Below are 21345 nucleotides of genomic sequence, written 5' to 3'. Positions count from 1 at the left end.
GAGAAAAAGAGGGGAAAGTGTTTTTTTGTTTTTTTACTTTTACACCAATTCAGGATTTTTAATAATGTCAACTCTAAGAAGCATATTTGTTTACAAAATGGTCACAAATAACAGGAAAAGGCGTTGATTTTTGTCAGATAAGACGATGAATTCGCCTCCTTCAAAAATACTGTAAATGCTTCAGCTAGAACCACAGTTACTGCCAAATGCAATAAATACGAGCTTTATCTTATGATTGCCTATCAGGTATGCTTTTAGACTTGTGCTATGTTTGAAATGATAAATGTTACAAGGTCAACAGTAGTAACATTGCTAGCTCCAGTTTTTTTTAAATGAAAGTGACAGATGTTAATGTGTGAAAAGCTTTAACCTTCCCATTGTGATGAATTGACCTGATTTCAAGTTTTAAAATGTAAAAAGAAAATTGTTAAAAGGACCTTTCTTATACAAAATTTCTGCTTGGATTAAAAAGTGTAACCAGCATATAAAATGAAAATGGTTTGACCTGGCAGCCAAAGTGGAGGCTGAAAGGGTCTAAAACTACATCTGTCTTTGCAACTGTGAGACATATTTCCCCAACACACACACACACACACACACACACACACACTCCGTATTCTATTGACCTGACGTGTAAAGTGCAAGAACGCAGGTGTTGTGAACTGTCCTGTTCCTGTGGGCAGTAATGGAGTTGATAATAAGATATCAGCAAAGTTTACTGGAAGTTTTTGGGTTCTGACACTTCTGGATGGCTAAACAAACTGACTCAGGGATATCCTTGCTGTACCACAGAAACAACACAACAGGAGGGTTAAAAACTGAGACCACAGTGAAATTAAGCATTCTTTGGTCAACACTGCCACCTACTGGACTCTACATTAAGGCCTAAGATTTTCAACTTTGGTTTAAATCATCTAGCCACGCAATGTGAGGAAAAGTTCACTCCAAACACAGTGAGGTTCATTCAAAGGAACTTTTATGTAGATGATGGACTTGTACGTGTTATATCAGAAGCTGAAGCAATAAAACTAGTGAAAGAGGCAAGAGAATTGTGTAGCAAGGGTAAACTAAGATTAGACAAAGTTCATATCAAACTGTGAAAATCTGATAAAGTCACTGTCGGGAGAAGAGAGTGCTGAAAGTATTAAGGACTTAGATCTATTGATGGAAAGACCACTTGGTGTTCAGTGGTGCATTTCTTCTGATGAGTTTTAGTTCAGAGTAACTGTAAAAGAGCGCCCAATGACAAGAAGAGGAATTCTGTGCACAATAGCATCAGTGTACGACCCACTGGGATTTGTGGCACCCTTCATCCTAAGAGGAAAACAAATCCTGCAACAGTTATGCCAAGAGAAAGTAGAATGGGACGAGCCACTCTCAGATCAACACTGTCACTGTGGGAATCCTAGATCTTCAAAACTTGTCAAAGGTGAAAGTTCAAAGACGTGTCTTACCTGCAAACACAGGCAGTGTGAACTACACCATTTTTCAGACGCTGGTGTGACAGGCTACGGAAAATGTAGTTATTTAAGAACAGAACAGAACAAAGAAATCAAGGACTTGACTCGAGGGAAGGACATTCAACTGAAGGATAAGACACACAAGCTCTACAGCCTAAGTCCATTTGTTGATGAGCAGGGAGTACTTAGGGTGGGAGGACAAGAGCAACTCTACACCCATATATCAAACATCCTGCCATTATCCCCAAATCAAGTCATGTTGTGTTTACTTATTAAACAGTACCACGAAAAGGTGCAGCATCAAGGAAGAGGAATAACTGTCACTGAGCTGCGCTCCAATAGAGTATGCATTACAGGATGCAGCGATTCAGTTGCTTCTCACATCTACAAGTGCACAACCTGCACAAAGTACAGGAGACATAGTCAAGATCATGGGAGGTCAGATTTACCAGAGGATAGAATGGAAACAACACCCCCATTCTCCTACTGTGGCATTGACTGTTTTGGACCTTTTTATGTAAAAGAGGGTAGAAAAGAACTTAAAAGGTATGGTCTTCTTTGTACATGTATGTGTTCTAGAGCAATACATAATGAAATGTTGGATGACCTTACAACTGATCATTTTATGAATGCATCATGTTGTTTTATTTCTATTTGTGGACATGTAATCAGGTGTGACCAAGGTACTAAATTATTTTGGTGCTAAGGGAGAGCTTTTGAGGGCAGCATGGTGGCACGGTGGTTAGCACTGTTGCCTCACAGCAAGAAGGTCCTGAGTTCAATTCCAACCGTGTTTGCATGGGTTATCTCCGGGTACTCCGGCTTCCTCCCACTGTCCAAAGACATGCAGTTTGTAGGGATAGGTTAATTGAAAAATCTAAATTGCCCGTAGGTGCAAATGGTTGTCCATCCCTGTGTGTTAGACTGGCGACCTGTCCAGGGTGTACCCCACCTCTCGCCCTATGACAGCTGGGATAGGCTCCAGCGCCCCCCGCGACCCTGAAAAAAAAGGAGAAATGGATGGAGAGCTTTTAAATGCACTGAATGATTTTGACAAAGAACAGTTGAAACAATGCAGATGTAAGTTTGTTCTGAGCACCCCTCTTCAAGCCACATGAGAGGTTTTTGGGGAAGGCAAATTAGGACTATTAGATGCGTTTTAACGACTATTCTAGATCACACTTCTAAGAGACTTGACACTTCCTCACTCAGAACGTGTCTTTATGAAGTTATGGTTATTGTGAATAGCACCTAGTAGTAGTAGAGAACCTAAATGACCCAAATTTAGAGCCTCGTACACCAAATCATATTCTCATGATGAAGGCCAGCATTATTCTACCCGCTCCTGGCAAATTTGTGAGCAGGGACCTGTACTTGAGAAGGAGATGGCGCCAAGTTTAGTTTTTAGCCAATTAATTCTGGACAAGGTGGAAGAAGGAATATCTTCTCACTCTTCAACAGAGACAGATCTGGCAAAAAGATAAAAGGAGTGCAAAGGTGAAAGATATTGTTATTCTTCAAGAAGACAATTCTCCAAGGAAAAAGTGGAAACTGGCAAGAGTAACAGAGGTATATCCAAGCGTAGATGGAAGTATTAGAATGGTTAAGCTTTTTCTCTGTGATTCAATTTTGGATAGGGATGGGAAAAGGACTGTCAAACCAGCGTATCTTGATAGGCCAGTACACAAAACTGTGCTATTGCTAGAAGCAGAATAAATGCTAAAATGTAAGCATGTTCCTACTATAATGTGTTTAGGCAGAAATCACAATAGGTTTGTCATTTGGTGGGAGTTTTACTGCCATACTTTTAGTTAACATATTTTGTTTTGCACTATGCATATTTTATATGTCATTAGGACATTTATTGTGGAAATTCTCATGTAGGAACTATTGTACTGCATGTTGGTTCCACTGGTGCACCTGAGGAAGATGCATGCCCATGCTGAGGTATGACCATGGCAAGCTGAAGCTGGAGAGACAAATTTAAGTCAGAAGAAGTTCAAATGTTCTTAAAAATATCTGTAAGGTGTTTATTTCTGCCTCAAAGCATGGGCCAGTATGTTTTGCATATTATATCGATGACTTTATGTCTCTGTTTCACCCGTCTTTCTATTTCATTGAATTTACATTGTGTTTTAGTTCAACGGTTGTGAGTTTGTGATCAAGTTGATGCTGTAACAATATCAACCCCGAGACCTTACAACTCACTTTAAAGCCAACTTCATGCCATCAATAAAAATAACTCTTTGACTTAAAGAAGAGGTGGAAGTGATAAATATGTTTTCCAATAAATCTGATGGCCTACTAATAAAAGCACTCAGTGTAATTTAGACTAAATTAAGTGAAATATATGTCTACTATCAGACTAGAAGACGGAAAACACATCATAAGATGTTTACTTGAATTCTCAGCAACTTTGGTCCTCAGCCAATAAAAAAATATGAAACTTTTACTGTGACGTCATAGAAAAACTCACCAAGGTCAAATCTTATTATGTTTACACGCAAACACATATCATCATTCTCGGGTTGAGCAACGCTACGGCTTCACTACATCTGTTTGTTCTGTACAAAAAGACGTGCAGGTCACTTAAAAATATCTCACCCTGTGTTTCTCTGCCTGTGGTAGAGGTGGAACCAGATCAAGTGGAGCTGATTCTTGAACAGCCTCAAGTCAGAGCTGGATTGACCTTCTGTCACCAGGTACTGATGAGCCCGCTGTGGAGAAACATCACTGATGATGTTCATGAATCCCCAGCTGACTCTGGTAACCTTAATACAGCACAGAAAAAATGTCACAATATTCATTTATGTTGTGATTATTGTGATAATAACAGAAACAGATGCATCTATGTCATCATCTTTGAGCTTTTACACTTAACATAATTATAAAAACATGAGTATAAAAGGTGTTAAAACTCTGATGCCATCTTGGAATACTGCACTTTGTTCATGTCATTACAACATTTCTCTCTTTCTAATCATATATCTAGATGTTATGTCAACACACATTTAATCTACATTATAAGAGTGCCTTTGTGATAAATGTGTCTTTCATTCTTGAATTAACTGGTTAAATATTTAATCTAACTAAACCCTAAAGATGGAGTCAGAAGACAACAGTCACCTGAAGGGGCTGAAAATTGTAAAGACCCTACAGAACAATCAGTAAATGTGAGTAAATCTGTGATTCTGCGAGTAACACACTGGGTTCAGTTTGGAGGTTGAACTCTCACTCACCAGGATTGACAGCTGTCTGTGCCACAGTTAAACTCATGCAGTGCTAATTTAAAAACTCTCAAATATTTTGGACAATTTATATTTTTCTATCACAAAAAATACACGTCTTCATTGAAGTAAACACACAGAGCAATTAATATATATTTTTAAATATAATTTTTCTTTATTTTAATTATCAAATTACAAATAAAAAAAACAACCCACCTAACGAGCCCTGGTCAACCCCTCACTTGAATTTTTGATTTTCAGTTTAAGGCAATTAAATTCAATCCAAAGATTCAACCCCAACAATCAAGTGATTCCCTATGAGCAACGGTGGACAGGAAAAACTCCCTTTTAACAGGAAGAAACCTGTGACAGAACCAGGCTCAGTGTGGGGCAGTCTTCTGTCATGACTGGTTGGGAGGTGAGGGCAAAATAAAACTGAACATAAATGAGAGCACAGTATAGTTATTATGTTATAATTAGCCAATCAAGGTGGGCAGGTAATAAATAGCGCCCGTTATGGCAAGACCTAGACCTAGACCTAGACCTACGTTACTTGCGAAGTTGGCAAAAGCACTCTGTGGTGCTTTCTCACGCCTCACATTCTCAGTCTCTTTCTTTCGTACACTCAACTGCCTTTCAATGTTGTCCATCCTTGCATTAATCATTCTATTTTGCTCTATGAGAGCCTCTAAACGCTGAGCTATTCTCTCCATTGACTAACTTTGTAACTGCTGCAGGGACAAGTGTCAAAAGAAAAAAAATGTTCCCTGAATTATTTAAATGTAAAGGTATTACCTTTGTCAAAGACTCCTGCTTTGCAAAAACAAGTCGCTGTTACCGAAGACGCACCAAGGTAAACTGTGTTAAAGCACCTCTATTTATAAACTCATGTGGCAGAGATGGTGACGTCAACCGTCACGGGAGACTGTGACGTGCGGTCGACCGTCACGTCACAGTCTCCCCTTTGAGAAGATCAAAGGATCAAAGAATAGCTCCGTGTCATTCCGCGCATGCTCAGATCATGCGTATTGAAACGAACGGGATATTTATTTATTCATTTTAAATACCTTGCTATATAACAAAGGCGACTGCGCACTCAAAGGACGAGGAGAGTTCAAAATAGGGCTGTTCGATATAACGACACATATGGATGACGATATGAAAAAGTCTATCGCTTCATATTACGGCAATATTTTTTCATGGCTGTATCCCAATTCAGGGTCTGCAGCCTTAAAGTACGCAGCCTCAATGGTCCTCAAGGGCCGTGTACTCAAAGACCGCTAAGGCCGGAAGTGCGAGGCTTGTGAAATGGGACGGTCTAGCCTCCGTCGCGCTGCCCAGGTTGCCTAGCAACCATGATAGCTGGAAACGTGTGGTTGACAGAAATTAAGGAGAACATATTTTGTTCGTTTGTTTGTTTCTACATGAGCTTTGTGTGATTTAATAAGCATCTGAGGCTGAGACCACAGGACTGTAAAACATGATTGTTGCATGCTTGCATATTTCTGAAAACATCTTAGTGGTGTGGCAGCCATGGGTTGAGCCAGCCCTGCAAACCCTGTGGATGGACGATGCAGTGGACAGTGGGAGGAAGCATCCTAAAGCTCTCTTTGCAGACCAGCCTGTGTGATTCTCCACTCGCCGACCAGAAAAGACAAACGGCGGGTCTCAGTTGCAGCACCTCATCCATTCTGTATGCATGAAGCTGCACGCATGTATCACCTTCATTCAAAAAAAAGGAGCCAGCTATTTTATTACTGTTGACCTTGTAACATTTATCACTTTAAACATAGCACAAGTCAAAAAGCATACCTGATAGGCAATCATAAGATAAAGCTCGTAAGCACTTACCTGTGGAAGTGCTTCAGTATTTATTGCATTTGGCAGTAACTGTGGTTCTAGCTGAAGCATTTACAGTATTTTTGAAGGAGGCGAATTCATCGTCTTATCTGACAAAAATCAACGCCTTTTCCTGTTATTTGTGACCATTTTGTAAACAAATATGCTTCTTAGAGTTGACATTATTAAAAATCCTGAATTGGTGTAAAAGTTAAAAAAACAAAACACTTTCCCCTCTTTTTCTCTGGTAAAACCTTTTGGTGGGCTGCAAATACTTCCTCTGTGTAGACAGTAGTCGTGTTGTTATTCGCTAACTTAACGGGAAAGCTTAAAATGAGTTGAGGCTTAAAGCTAAAGCTGAAGTGAAGAGACACTGAAGGACTGAAGAGGTCACTACATGCTGAAACAAATCCAGTTTGAAGCAGGTGGCTTTTCTAAGCCCGACTCTGGAATTTTGTTTGCTGTTGTGATGAGAGCAGAGCAGCACGTTTGAATGACTGCGTGTTTAATTCACAGAAACGCCAACGCAGCCATGGGTGTCCTGCTGTCCAAATCCATGGATGACAATTTAAAAAAGCAACAAGAATTCATGCTAACGAATGCACGGCTGCAGGTGAGTGAAAGTGCACCCACTCGCACATCACCTCTGACCTCTGCTGTGACATCTTTCACTAGTGAAAGATGGTGAAAGTGAAAAAGCAAAAAAAAAAAAAGCAGATTTTTAATTATTTTTTAACACATAAAATTGCCCCAAACCTTCCCACCAAAAGGTTTTACCTTCATACTTTGGAATTGTACTAGTTGCAGATGCTGAAATGATGTCGGACTAAGTTTAAATTGTGCACTTGTTTATTTGCATTATTTTTGTATCAGCTCCATGAGTACAGGAGACATCCACAGCAACTGTAGGTCTGCAAACATTTTTAATCTCTATGACTACAACCAAATCCATTTAGACCCACTACTTTCCCACTACTCTCTGGAGGAGGTAATTAACTACACTGCTCATTGTCTGAGTAGTGTGATCACTGTGCGTTACTTCCTTTGTCCCACACACTGACACAAACCCCTGTCCTAATGACGACACGCATACCATCTTTCTTTTAGTGTTTAAGTATTACTACACACCAAAGTCAAAAACCAGCCCAAAGTGATTTCACAGCAGGTACCACTGTGATTCTACTTAAAGAGGAAACTTGCACAGGTAGAAAAAAAGTTTGTTACCCTGGTGAAGATCATGCTATGGCTTCTGGACTGGGGTGAGCATACACTCAGCTTTAACCTCACTCTTCCTCAATTTTTAGTCACAAAAAGAAATTCTTCTGTGGAAATACGCCACTGGGCTCAGATGTTCATATTGCTGTCTTAAGCAGGAGGAACTTTCTTTGGAAAGATGGAGTCAAAGAGGGTCAAAGCTTTCTGAAATCTTTCCAAATTACTGTAACTGTAAGATGCTTTTTTAAATGCCTATTTTCAATCCCCTGGCAATATTTCAATAGAATTGAAATCTTAGCATTGGTTAGGCACCTCAGGTCCTTGAGTCCTTTCTTTGTGGATTTACTAGTGCATTTAGGAACATTACTCCATATCCAATTTTGGACAAATCATTTTTAAAAGCATGAGAGCATACAGAGTGCCCAAAAGTCAAAGTTTGCAAACATGCAAAAAAAAAAAAACCTTAATCCACAAAAAAAACCCTAACATGAAATATTTTGTATTCATCAGGAATACCTGCTGCACATATTTTCCGCATGTATTTGCTCTGCTTTTCTTTCTCACATGTTACATCTGTTTCTTTTCCTTCTTCCAATGTGTAGATCATGATGATTTGTGTGCATCTGTTTTCAAGTTAGTGTCCCGCTTTGTGTTCATACTTGCACCCTTCACAAATGTCACCCTCAGACTGCGTTGGTTCATTTCTGCTTTTTCCAGTCCTGTCCCAGAGTCACAGTCTGCTGCTTGTCTGAGCTTGCCAAAACCAAATCTTTTCCTTTTGATATTCCCACCAGCAGATATGTTTGTCTAGTTTTGAATTGCACATCTACACTAATAGGGCTAATTTATCACTTATGGGTTCGTAGCTATCCCATACAAACAGCCTGTAGAAACAGAAAATGGTAAAGAATGTTATACAAAGACCCTGAAGTCTTTATTGTAGATGACACATTATCATTATTATTGTTGTTATAAGTGTTCATTATTATAAACACTCATGAGTCATTTGGCATCAGCACAAAAATGAGAGGGAGATGGGCAGAATATTGAAGGAGCAGAGGCAGTGAAAGTGGATGAGTTTAAATAGCATCCAACCATCCAAAGTAACAGTGGGTGGAGACGAGTGTCAGCGGTAATTTGTGATGGATAGTTACAGACTGAAAGGAAAGGTTTTTAAGATGCTATGATGTGTGGTTTGGAAAACTGGAGGTGACAGAGTTGAAGATGTTAAGATTTTTTTGTTTGGAGTGACCATGAAGGACATGATTAGGAATGAGTACATCAGAGGGCCATTTCAGGTTGAGCGCTTTGGAGACAAACTAACTAATAATGTGAAACTGGTGGCTGAGCAAAGATGTGCAGTGATCTTTACTTATGTTACGTATTTGTGTATATGGGCATATTGAACTGCTTCATTTTTATAAGATGGAGACCCTGCAGCATCTATGTACTTAGATGCTGGAGTGAGTTTCAGGATAGTTTATTCAAATTTAACATCCTCTATCTTCCATTTACTTCCTTTTTTGTGACCCAGATGAAGCCGTCATGAAAGCTGACCTTTCAGCGAACGTGTCACCCCATTTCCCGTTCCTGCAGCTCATACACATGGTGTGGAGGAGCGGGAAATGCTTTCTTTTCATAATTGCATTCTTCACTCATTCACAACATGGGCCGTTAAAGGGGGACACCCTTAAGTGTGCTCAGACTACTCACTAGTTTGTTTCAGCGGATGCTGGCTTTAAAAGAACAAACACTGTCAATTACAGAAGTCATTCCTGTAATTTCCATTGAACCTAAAGAGTGTACAGCCAAGAGTCGATGTCAGGAGTACGAAACACCCAGATTGTGGAGATGAAAAGTTTGTCACTTCCTCCTTCCCTAGAGCGTAGTGTTTGTAGTTGGCATGTTTACAGCAGTGGATTCCAGGGTTTAGTTTCATGACTTAAAAAAAATTCCAAAGAAACTTCTCAAGCATACATAGAAGTTCAGTCTGTGCTCCCAACTAATCACATCTCTGTTCACGTAATGTACACTTCCTAAAAGTTTTTAGGGGCTTTTTTTTAAAAAGTACTAAGCCTTTGGTGCTTATGGAGATCTCTTTAAACTGTCTGTACTCTCATAAAACAATTAACTGATGAATCAGATGATTATTACAGCTCTGATCAACAGTAATTGACTGAAATTGATTATAACTGAAAATGAAATCTTACCAAGCAGGGAAAATTTTATTTCATCATTTCTTCTTAATTTATTTTTGTGTGTCTGTGTGCGCGCGTGCATGTGCCCAGATGGAGCGCCAGATTCTGATGCAGAACCAGATGAGAGAGCGGCAGATGGCGATGCAGATCGCCTGGTCCAGAGAGTTTCTGAAATACTTTGGCAGTTTCTTTGCGGTGGCCACAGTGGGACTAACTGCAGGGTGAGATTCTAACACCTCACAAAGATCTGACACAAACACACACAGACTCATCTCTGTGTTGTGCTTTTATCTTTGCAGTTAAATATTGTCTTCTGTTTATCATCATTTTTCTTTAGAGCTATTAAAAGAAAGAACCCAGGCATGCTGGCTCCCATCATACCTCTCAGTTTCATATTTGCCTACCAGATGGACAGCGCCTATGGAACGCTTATTAATCGTATGAGAGGTAAAGCTACACACTTACAGGCATCATCATCTTAAGGAAACCTGTTTAACATTAAAAAGAGGGTGCACAGACGGGTAAATAAATCCTTATCAAGCATTATATAGTGATTCTTTGCTTTGGTTTTCGAGGATTATTTTACTTTGAACAGCAGAACACAGACTCACTATATCCAGAAAACACAGGCTCTAATATACAGTTAGGTCCATATATATATTTAAATACGTGAATAGTGTCTGTTTACCAAAACAATTTCCACTTTCCGCTATGATGGGCATCTATATAATGTGTAGACGCCCAGCTTTCATATGAGAAAATCCACATTCAAATCGGATGAAGGTTTTGGAGTTCCGGCCCCTTAACGTGTGCCCCCCGCTTTTTAAAGGGACAAAAAGTAATTGGACATTTGACTGAAAGGCTATTTCATGGGCAGGTGTGGGCACTTCCTTTGTTATGTCATTATCAATTAAGCAGATAGAAGCCCTGGAGTTGATTTGAGGTGTGGCGCTTGCATTAGCACGATTCAAATGAATACATTTTATTTTATTTGTCCAGTTACTTTTGATGTCCTGAAATGATGGGATTGCATTTTAGTTCTCACATTTTTGTGCAATCTTTTTGTTCAACCCACTGAATTAAGGCTGACAGTCGGCAGTTCAACTGGATCTGAGTTAATTATATTTAAAGTTGTTATATTTAAAATTAATTGTGGTAATGAACAGAACCAAAATGCTAAAAAAGAAAAAGTCTCTGTCCAAATGGACCTTACTGTTTACCAAATAATGCATCTAAATGTTTAACAAATATTGTGTTTAGTTATTCATTAATGACATTTTTAAAAAAGATTGCAGTCACTAATTATACCCATTAAATGTGTTTTTCATGATGTCTTTAGGGGAAGCTGAGAATATCATGGAGACTGAAAATGACCGTCTACAGTTACCTCAAGGGACTCCAACCTTTGAGAGCATAGAGAAGGCCCGCCGTGCTAAAAGCAGCCTCAGCGCCTTCTTGGAGAAATAATGTAATTAGTTATTGTCTAACAGCGTGGTTCCAGAGAGGAGCTGCAGCCACTGTACATTTCGTTTTCAACAAACCACAAAGACGGGGAAGTGGCTCACAAAGAAACCTCAGGTTTAGCTGTCCAAAACATACCCACTCCCTAAACGATACACAACTATACTTTATGTAGCATTAAGGTAAAAGCGGCCTCAGCTCCTTCTTGGAGAAATAATGTAATAATTTATAGAACAAACGTCCTCTATCATGGAAAATTTTAAGGCTCTGCTATTTCTCTCTGTCAGGTTGACCTTTATTGAACGAAAGGCTCCTTATTCTGTCTCATTTCAGTCTTTCAGATACACCAATCGGGCATTACATTATGACTACCTAACTAACACTGTGTTGGTCGCCCTTTTGCTGCCAAAGCGGCCCTGACCCATCACATGATATCTGGCACCAAGATGCCAGGTGTGGCCTCCGTGTTGAATAGTCTGAATCAGTGTTACTCACTTTGCTAGTGGTCATAATGTTATGCCTGATTGGTGTATGCCACATGTTGATCCATGAGTTAAGTTTTATTACAGTGTTATAAGAGCATTGTGTGACCACAGCAGATAACTTGTCTCTAAATATTGCACAATTGCAGTTATATCATCAGTGTTTTCTTTAGGTTGTTATTTTCCAGGGTTTGCTTTGATTATGTATGATGGACTTGAAGGGAAATTGATAGTAATATTAATCAGTTTATGTTATCTCTCTGGGGGGTTTTGTTGTATTTAGATGAACAAGAATACCAGCTGCTATAAGCCTGGTTCATGAATGTAATGATGATGATTGAACAAAGTGGTAAGACAATGATTGTTGACTTTGGTCAAAGCTGCAATTAGACCAGTGCAGAGCAGAAATTCTCTTAAACACTCTTCATAACAGCTCATTTTATCTGGCTCTTATGTGTAATACGTCGCCTTTAAAAAGCTCCTGAAACACTGATGATTGTTGCAGGTCACTTGCCTCTCTGTTTAGATGATAGACTGTATGCAAAAGATGGACGTAGCATCCAAACCCTCCACTTTTTCTCCTTTACATTCAGCTCCTGCTGTCCTGGAACAGCAAAGGCTTGCCCTTTCTTTCTCATTTCAGTGGCTACAATCCATCCTTTGTATTCAGTCTGTGGTTCTTTTCTATCCAGGTCATAGACGTGTTACTTTCTAAGAAGCTTTGTTTTGATGAAATGCCCTCTGCCAGGCTGGTAACTTTTGCAGTTGCCGATAACCAACAGCTGAAGTGATCAAAATGTAATGGTGCATTATTGGTAAAGATTCTCAGACATTTGTATTGACAGATAAAATGTATTATTTTCAACACTAAAATTTTAATTGTAGGTGTGAGGGAGCTTCAATACAAAGCTGTTGGACCTCCAACTTTTTTAAGCCATCACAGTAGATTCCAAGGTGCTGATATCTATACTTTGTGTTTGACATCTGGAAAAAATTTTAAATTAATAAAAAAAGAAAATTGAAAAGATTTCAGTGTCTGAATTGATCTTTGTGACAAGGACACCCCCTGAATGCAAAGCTGTAGAGCAGGGATGTCAGTGTTTCTGTTAATGTAATGAGATCTTTTAATCTCAAAGAGCAGCAACTTAAGCAGTATGTGGGGTTTGTTTGTTTTTTAACGTGATAATGAAATGCTGCATATTAAATGACATTTCTCAGGATGACTCTTTGGGCTTAAATTGTTAGAAGTTAATGTGTAAAGTTATGTCCTCTTTCATATTTTCCACAGCCATTCAGTGGACTGGAGTGGAGCATATTTCACAGTTTGAGTGTGAGAGGATTCCCCAACAGAGAAACAGTGAAACTAGCAGAGCCAGAGCTCAGCAAAGGCCAGAAATATTAAAGATCCTACTTTGTGCATCCTCAAAACACGCTGGCACTCCATCTTCTTGTGAGCCCTTGAGGGTCGGCCTCTGTTTCCTCCCAAAGTTGTGGGGGCCTGCTGCATCCTCCACATAATATCTGTGTGGCAACACTTGATGTCTACCAAGAAGAAGGAGAGGAGGCGGCACAAGCAGGACAAGCCGAAACAGTTGAAGGCACAGGTGCAGACGGGGAGCTTTCAGGAACCTGTGTCTGAGCCAGGCTTGCTGCACAAGTGTCTCCTGAACAGCTACCTGCATGATGTAGTAACGCACAGTGATCACACTACTCAGACAATGAGCAGTGTAGTTAATTACCTCCTCCAGAGAGTAGTGGGAAAGTAGTGGGTCTAAATGGATTTGGTTGTAGTCATAGAGATTAAAAATGTTTGCAGACCTACAGTTGCTGTGGATGTCTCCTGTACTCATGGAGCTGATACAAAAATAATGCAAATAAACAAGTGCACAATTTAAACTTAGTCCGACATCATTTCAGCATCTGCAACTAGTACAATTTCAAAGTATGAAGGTAAAACCTTTTGGTGGGAAGGTTTGGGGCAATTTTATGTGTTAAAAAATAATTAAAAATCTGCTTTTTTTTTTTTGCTTTTTCACTTTCACCATCTTTCACTAGTGAAAGATGTCACAGCAGAGGTCAGAGGTGATGTGCGAGTGGGTGCACTTTCACTCACCTGCAGCCGTGCATTCGTTAGCATGAATTCTTGTTGCTTTTTTAAATTGTCATCCATGGATTTGGACAGCAGGACACCCATGGCTGCGTTGGCGTTTCTGTGAATTAAACACGCAGTCATTCAAACGTGCTGCTCTGCTCTCATCACAACAGCAAACAAAATTCCAGAGTCGGGCTTAGAAAAGCCACCTGCTTCAAACTGGATTTGTTTCAGCATGTAGTGACCTCTTCAGTCCTTCAGTGTCTCTTCACTTCAGCTTTAGCTTTAAGCCTCAACTCATTTTAAGCTTTCCCGTTAAGTTAGCGAATAACAACACGACTACTGTCTACACAGAGGAAGTATTTGCAGCCCACCAAAAGGTTTTACCAGAGAAAAAGAGGGGAAAGTGTTTTTTTTTTTTTAACTTTTACACCAATTCAGGATTTTTAATAATGTCAACTCTAAGAAGCATATTTGTTTACAAAATGGTCACAAATAACAGGAAAAGGCGTTGATTTTTGTCAGATAAGACGATGAATTCGCCTCCTTCAAAAATACTGTAAATGCTTCAGCTAGAACCACAGTTACTGCCAAATGCAATAAATACTGAAGCACTTCCACAGGTAAGTGCTTACGAGCTTTATCTTATGATTGCCTATCAGGTATGCTTTTTGACTTGTGCTATGTTTAAAGTGATAAATGTTACAAGGTCAACAGTAATAAAATAGCTGGCTCCTTTTTTTTGAATGAAGGTGATACATGCGTGCAGATTCATGCATACAGAATGGATGAGGTGCTGCAACTGAGACCCGCCGTTCGTCTTTTCTGGTCGGCGAGTGGAGAATCACACAGGCTGGTCTGCAAAGAGAGCTTTAGGATGCTTCCTCCCACTGTCCACTGCATCGTCCATCCACAGGGTTTGCAGGGCTGGCTCAACCCATGGCTGCCACACCACTAAGATGTTTTCAGAAATATGCAAGCATGCAACAATCATGTTTTACAGTCCTGTGGTCTCAGCCTCAGATGCTTATTAAATCACACAAAGCTCATGTAGAAACAAAACAAACGAACAAAATATGTTCTCCTTAATTTCTGTCAACCACACGTTTCCAGCTATCATGGTTGCTAGGCAACCTGGGCAGCGCGACGGAGGCTAGACCGTCCCATTTCACAAGCCTCGCACTTCCGGCCTTAGCGGTCTTTGAGTACACGGCCCTTGAGGACCATTGAAGCTGCGTACTTTAAGGCTGCAGACCCTGAATTGGGATACAGCCATAAAAACCATGAAAAAATATTGCCGTAATATGAAGCGATAGACTTTTTCATATCGTCATCCATATGTGTCGTTATATCGAACAGCCCTATTTTGAACTCTCCTCGTCCTTTGAGTGCGCAGTCCCCTTTGTTATATAGCAAGGTATTTAAAATGAATAAATAAATATCCCGTTCATTTCAATACACATGATCTGAGCATGCGCGGAATGACACGGAGCTATTCTTTGATCTTCTCAAAGGGGAGACTGTGACGTGACGGTCGACCGCACGTCACAGTCTCCCGTGACGGTTGACGTCACCATCTCTGCCACATGAGTCTATAAATAGAGGTGCTTCAACACAGTTTACCTTTAGGACGGCCGCACGTAGAAAACAGCCTTCATTAATCTTGCGCGTGTAGTTAGCAAATATAAACAAATCACGTCTTTCAATCGTACAATACTGCAAGAATCAAGGAAAGCAATAGAGAACTCGTCATCTGTAAACATGTCAAACTCCGCTTGGGGCGCGATTTGCACTGTGGGCACTTATGCTCACAAAATTATGAGAAAAACGTTGGGATTTGATGACCAACGTTCACCCACTGCTGACCAAACTGTATGCGAGGCACCTGAAGTTCGCTGTGCTAACCAAATTTTACACGCGGAACATGAGGTACCATTGCCAGATCATCATATACCTGAACCCCGCTTCAGCAGCTGCAGAGGACAGCATAATCAGAATAGCGGTTTAAACCAAGTGTGTGAAATTCTTCACCCTGAACATATACAGCAGCAGCCTTCTGTGATTCAAAGACATCAGCTATGGGAAAATTCAAATCGAGATGCATCAGACCCTGCTGAATCCACGATCCCAGACCTAAGACCTAGTCCCTTGGAAGGGAGAGAAGAACATAATGGGATTCTTCATAGAGGGGTTTCTATCATCAGGAGAGGAACTGGATTTTTAGGACAATCCATTACCACAGTGTCCAACATGTGCAAGTCAGCAATTGTGGCTATTCGTCCCATGTTCTGGAAAATGGTCGAAGAGGTCAGACATTATGTGGCACACCTGATGTCACGTGCTGTAGGATGTATTTGCGTTTGCCTTTACATTTTATTGTTCTTGGTCAACAAAATTGGAGCTATATTAATTTATTTACTTTCATTTTTATCACAATACCTTTAATTTTCCTCTATGGAAATGGAAAAGGTGAAGACAAACCTAATGTCAGTGCCAACTTTATTTGGCTCTAACTGGACTATGACGATTTTAATAGGGAAATAACTAATAATTGGGGTATAATGGGGTTAATTAGGCTCTTACCATCTCAGTCATGCAAACAACAGTTGAGAACCCAGCCAGTCACGGCAGAAGGCTACTCCTTCCTGAGCCTGGTTCTGCTGGAGGTTTCTTCCCAACGGGGAGTTTTTCCTCCCCACAGTTGCCAAGTGCTTGCTCATAGGGGATCATCAGATTGCTGGCCTTGTCTCTAATACTGTAGGGACTACCTTACAGTTGTCTCTAATACTGTAGGGACCACCCTACAGTTGTCTCTAATACTGTAGGGACCACCCTACAGTTGTCTCTAATACTGTAGGGACCACCCTACAGCATTAGAGACAGGCCAGCAATCTGATGAACCCCCATGAGCAAGCACTTGGCAACTGTGGGGAGGAAAAACTCCCCGTTGGGAAGAAACCTCCAGCAGAACCAGGCTCAGGAAGGAGCAGCCTTCGGCCGTGACTGGCTGGGTTTTCAACTGTTGTTTGCATGACTGTATTTGCGTTTGCCTTTGCATTTTATTGTTCTTGGTCAACAAAATTCAAGCTATATTAATTTATTTACTTTCATTTTTAGCACAATACCTTTAATTTTCCTCTATGGAAATGGAAAAGGTGAAGACAACCTAATGTCAGTGCCAACTTTATTTGGCTCTAACTGGACTATGACGATCTTAATAGGGAAATAACTAATAATTGGGGTATAATGGGGTTAATTAGGCTCTTACCATCTCAGTCATGCAAACAACAGTTGAGAACCCAGCCAGTCACGGCAGAAGGCTGCTCCTTCCTGAGCCTGGTTCTGCTGGAGGTTTCTTCCCAACGGGGAGTTTTTCCTCCCCACAGTTGCCAAGTGCTTGCTCATAGGGGATCATCAGATTGCTGGCCTGTCTCTAATACTGTAGGGACTACCTTACAGTATTAGAGACAGGCAGCTGTTGTTTGCATTCAAAGCCACATAAATAAATTTGAATTCTCAATGAAATGAATGGATTTGATTTGATTCCTTTACCTTCACAGAATCCTTTTACTTCAGTTTTGTCTTCTGCTTCTTGGTAGCAATAATTAAGCTTCTTGCCCCATTCATCCTTATGCTCTCCTGTTTTTTCCTAACTGGCATGTCTGACCCGTGGGAGTGCAGACACCACACAGAGAAAGCCTCAGACTTTAAAGCCGGAAACATTTTCAGTGACGTCACAGAACAACGCACCTGCAGTCCACACAGTAGGTGACGTATCATTTAGTTAATCTTATGATTGCCGATCAGGTATGCTTTTAGACTTGTGCTATGTTTGAAATGATAAATGTTACAAGGTCAACAGTAGTAACATTGCTAGCTCCAGTTTTTTTTAAATGAAAGTGACAGATCTTAATGTGGGAAAAGCTTTAACCTTCCCATTGTGATGAATTGACCTGATTTCAAGTTTTAAAATGTAAAAAGAAAATTGTTAAAAGGACCTTTCTTATACAAAATTTCTGCTTGGATTAAAAAGTGTAACCAGCATATAAAATGAAAATGGTTTGACCTGGCAGCCAAAGTGGAGGCTGAAAGGGTCTTAAACTACATCTGTCTTTGCAACTGTGAGACATATTTCCCCAACACACACACACACACACACACACACACACACACACACACACACACACACACACACACACACACACACTCACTCCGTATTCTATTGACCTGACGTGTAAAGTGCAAGAACGCAGGTGTTGTGAACTGTCCTGTTCCTGTGGGCAGTAATGGAGTTGATAATAAGATATCAGCAAAGTTTACTGGAATTTTTTGGGTTCTGACACTTCTGGATGGCTAAACAAACTGACTCAGGGATATCCTTGCTGTACCACAGAAACAACACAACAGGAGGGTTAAAAACTGAGACCACAGTGAAATTAAGCATTCTTTGGTCAACACTGCCACCTACTGGACTCTACATTAAGGCCTAAGATTTTCAACTTTGGTTTAAATCATCTAGCCACGCAATGTGAGGAAAAGTTCACTCCAAACACAGTGAGGTTCATTCAAAGGAACTTTTATGTAGATGATGGACTTGTACGTGTTATATCAGAAGCTGAAGCAATAAAACTAGTGAAAGAGGCAAGAGAATTGTGTAGCAAGGGTAAACTAAGATTAGACAAAGTTCATACCAAACTGTGAAAATCTGATAAAGTCACTGTCGGGAGAAGAGAGTGCTGAAAGTATTAAGGACTTAGATCTATTGATGGAAAGACCACTTGGTGTTCAGTGGTGCATTTCTTCTGATGAGTTTTAGTTCAGAGTAACTGTAAAAGAGCGCCCAATGACAAGAAGAGGAATTCTGTGCACAATAGCATCAGTGTACGACCCACTGGGATTTGTGGCACCCTTCATCCTAAGAGGAAAACAAATCCTGCAACAGTTATGCCAAGAGAAAGTAGAATGGGACGAGCCACTCTCAGATCAACACTGTCACTGTGGGAATCCTAGATCTTCAAAACTTGTCAAAGGTGAAAGTTCAAAGACGTGTCTTACCTGCAAACACAGGCAGTGTGAACTACACCATTTTTCAGACGCTGGTGTGACAGGCTACGGAAAATGTAGTTATTTAAGAACAGAACAGAACAAAGAAATCAAGGACTTGACTCGAGGGAAGGACATTCAACTGAAGGATAAGACACACAAGCTCTACAGCCTAAGTCCATTTGTTGATGAGCAGGGAGTACTTAGGGTGGGAGGACAAGAGCAACTCTACACCCATATATCAAACATCCTGCCATTATCCCCAAATCAAGTCATGTTGTGTTTACTTATTAAACAGTACCACGAAAAGGTGCAGCATCAAGGAAGAGGAATAACTGTCACTGAGCTGCGCTCCAATAGAGTATGCATTACAGGATGCAGCGATTCAGTTGCTTCTCACATCTACAAGTGCACAACCTGCACAAAGTACAGGAGACATAGTCAAGATCATGGGAGGTCAGATTTACCAGAGGATAGAATGGAAACAACACCCCCATTCTCCTACTGTGGCATTGACTGTTTTGGACCTTTTTATGTAAAAGAGGGTAGAAAAGAACTTAAAAGGTATGGTCTTCTTTGTACATGTATGTGTTCTAGAGCAATACATAATGAAATGTTGGATGACCTTACAACTGATCATTTTATGAATGCATCATGTTGTTTTATTTCTATTTGTGGACATGTAATCAGGTGTGACCAAGGTACTAAATTATTTTGGTGCTAAGGGAGAGCTTTTGAGGGCAGCATGGTGGCACGGTGGTTAGCACTGTTGCCTCACAGCAAGAAGGTCCTGAGTTCAATTCCAACCGTGTTTGCATGGGTTATCTCCGGGTACTCCGGCTTCCTCCCACTGTCCAAAGACATGCAGTTTGTAGGGATAGGTTAATTGAAAAATCTAAATTTCCCGTAGGTGCGAATGGTTGTCCATCCCTGTGTGTTAGACTGGCGACCTGTCCAGGGTGTACCCCACCTCTCGCCCTATGACAGCTGGGATAGCCTCCAGCGCCCCCCGCGACCCTGAAAAAAAAGGAGAAATGGATGGAGAGCTTTTAAATGCACTGAATGATTTTGACAAAGAACAGTTGAAACAATGCAGATGTAAGTTTGTTCTGAGCACCCCTCTTCAAGCCACATGAGAGGTTTTTGGGGAAGGCAAATTAGGACTATTAGATGCGTTTTAACGACTATTCTAGATCACACTTCTAAGAGACTTGACACTTCCTCACTCAGAACGTGTCTTTATGAAGTTATGGTTATTGTGAATAGCACCTAGTAGTAGTAGAGAACCTAAATGACCCAAATTTAGAGCCTCGTACACCAAATCATATTCTCATGATGAAGGCCAGCATTATTCTACCCGCTCCTGGCAAATTTGTGAGCAGGGACCTGTACTTGAGAAGGAGATGGCGCCAAGTTTAGTTTTTAGCCAATTAATTCTGGACAAGGTGGAAGAAGGAATATCTTCTCACTCTTCAACAGAGACAGATCTGGCAAAAAGATAAAAGGAGTGCAAAGGTGAAAGATATTGTTATTCTTCAAGAAGACAATTCTCCAAGGAAAAAGTGGAAACTGGCAAGAGTAACAGAGGTATATCCAAGCGTAGATGGAAGTATTAGAATGGTTAAGCTTTTTCTCTGTGATTCAATTTTGGATAGGGATGGGAAAAGGACTGTCAAACCAGCGTATCTTGATAGGCCAGTACACAAAACTGTGCTATTGCTAGAAGCAGAATAAATGCTAAAATGTAAGCATGTTCCTACTATAATGTGTTTAGGCAGAAATCACAATAGGTTTGTCATTTGGTGGGAGTTTTACTGCCATACTTTTAGTTAACATATTTTGTTTTGCACTATGCATATTTTATATGTCATTAGGACATTTATTGTGGAAATTCTCATGTAGGAACTATTGTACTGCATGTTGGTTCCACTGGTGCACCTGAGGAAGATGCATGCCCATGCTGAGGTATGACCATGGCAAGCTGAAGCTGGAGAGACAAATTTAAGTCAGAAGAAGTTCAAATGTTCTTAAAAATATCTGTAAGGTGTTTATTTCTGCCTCAAAGCATGGGCCAGTATGTTTTGCATATTATATCGATGACTTTATGTCTCTGTTTCACCCGTCTTTCTATTTCATTGAATTTACATTGTGTTTTAGTTCAACGGTTGTGAGTTTGTGATCAAGTTGATGCTGTAACAATATCAACCCCGAGACCTTACAACTCACTTTAAAGCCAACTTCATGCCATCAATAAAAATAACTCTTTGACTTAAAGAAGAGGTGGAAGTGATAAATATGTTTTCCAATAAATCTAATGGCCTACTAATA

The 21345-nt window shown here is 40.3% G+C and overlaps 1 protein-coding gene across 1 annotated transcript; it reads left to right on the top strand.

Moving 5' to 3' along the window:
• Window positions 1-6765: 6765 nt before the first annotated feature.
• On the top strand, window positions 6766-12900 carry LOC147325810 (plasminogen receptor (KT)-like). Its single transcript, XM_086300519.1, has 4 exons — window positions 6766-7139; window positions 10030-10160; window positions 10277-10386; window positions 11279-12900. The coding sequence occupies exons 1-4, from the start codon at window positions 7020-7022 to the stop codon at window positions 11404-11406; spliced, it is 489 nt and encodes a 162-aa protein (XP_086156645.1). The 5' UTR covers window positions 6766-7019; the 3' UTR covers window positions 11407-12900.
• The last annotated feature ends 8445 nt before the right edge of the window (window positions 12901-21345 follow it).

Source organism: Aulonocara sp. 'chitande type north' Nkhata Bay, linkage group LG7 (genome assembly GCF_057382095.1).
Source record: "Aulonocara sp. 'chitande type north' Nkhata Bay isolate Kocher_YH1m ecotype deep benthic linkage group LG7, A_spYH_male_GT1.1, whole genome shotgun sequence".
Classification (NCBI taxonomy): domain Eukaryota; kingdom Metazoa; phylum Chordata; class Actinopteri; order Cichliformes; family Cichlidae; genus Aulonocara; species Aulonocara sp. 'chitande type north' Nkhata Bay.
The sequence above is the reverse complement of the archived record's forward strand: the minus strand, read 5'-3'. Positions and strand labels throughout refer to the sequence as shown.

Excerpts from the sequence above, each read along its gene's own strand:
- LOC147325810 (XM_086300519.1), top strand. The coding sequence starts at position 7,020 with ATGACTGCGTGTTTAATTCACAGAAACGCCAACGCAGCCATGGGTGTC. Across the intron at positions 7,140-10,029 it reads TAACGAATGCACGGCTGCAG|ATGGAGCGCCAGATTCTGAT; the intron begins GTGAGTGAAAGT and ends GCATGTGCCCAG. Across the intron at positions 10,387-11,278 it reads GCTTATTAATCGTATGAGAG|GGGAAGCTGAGAATATCATG; the intron begins GTAAAGCTACAC and ends TGATGTCTTTAG.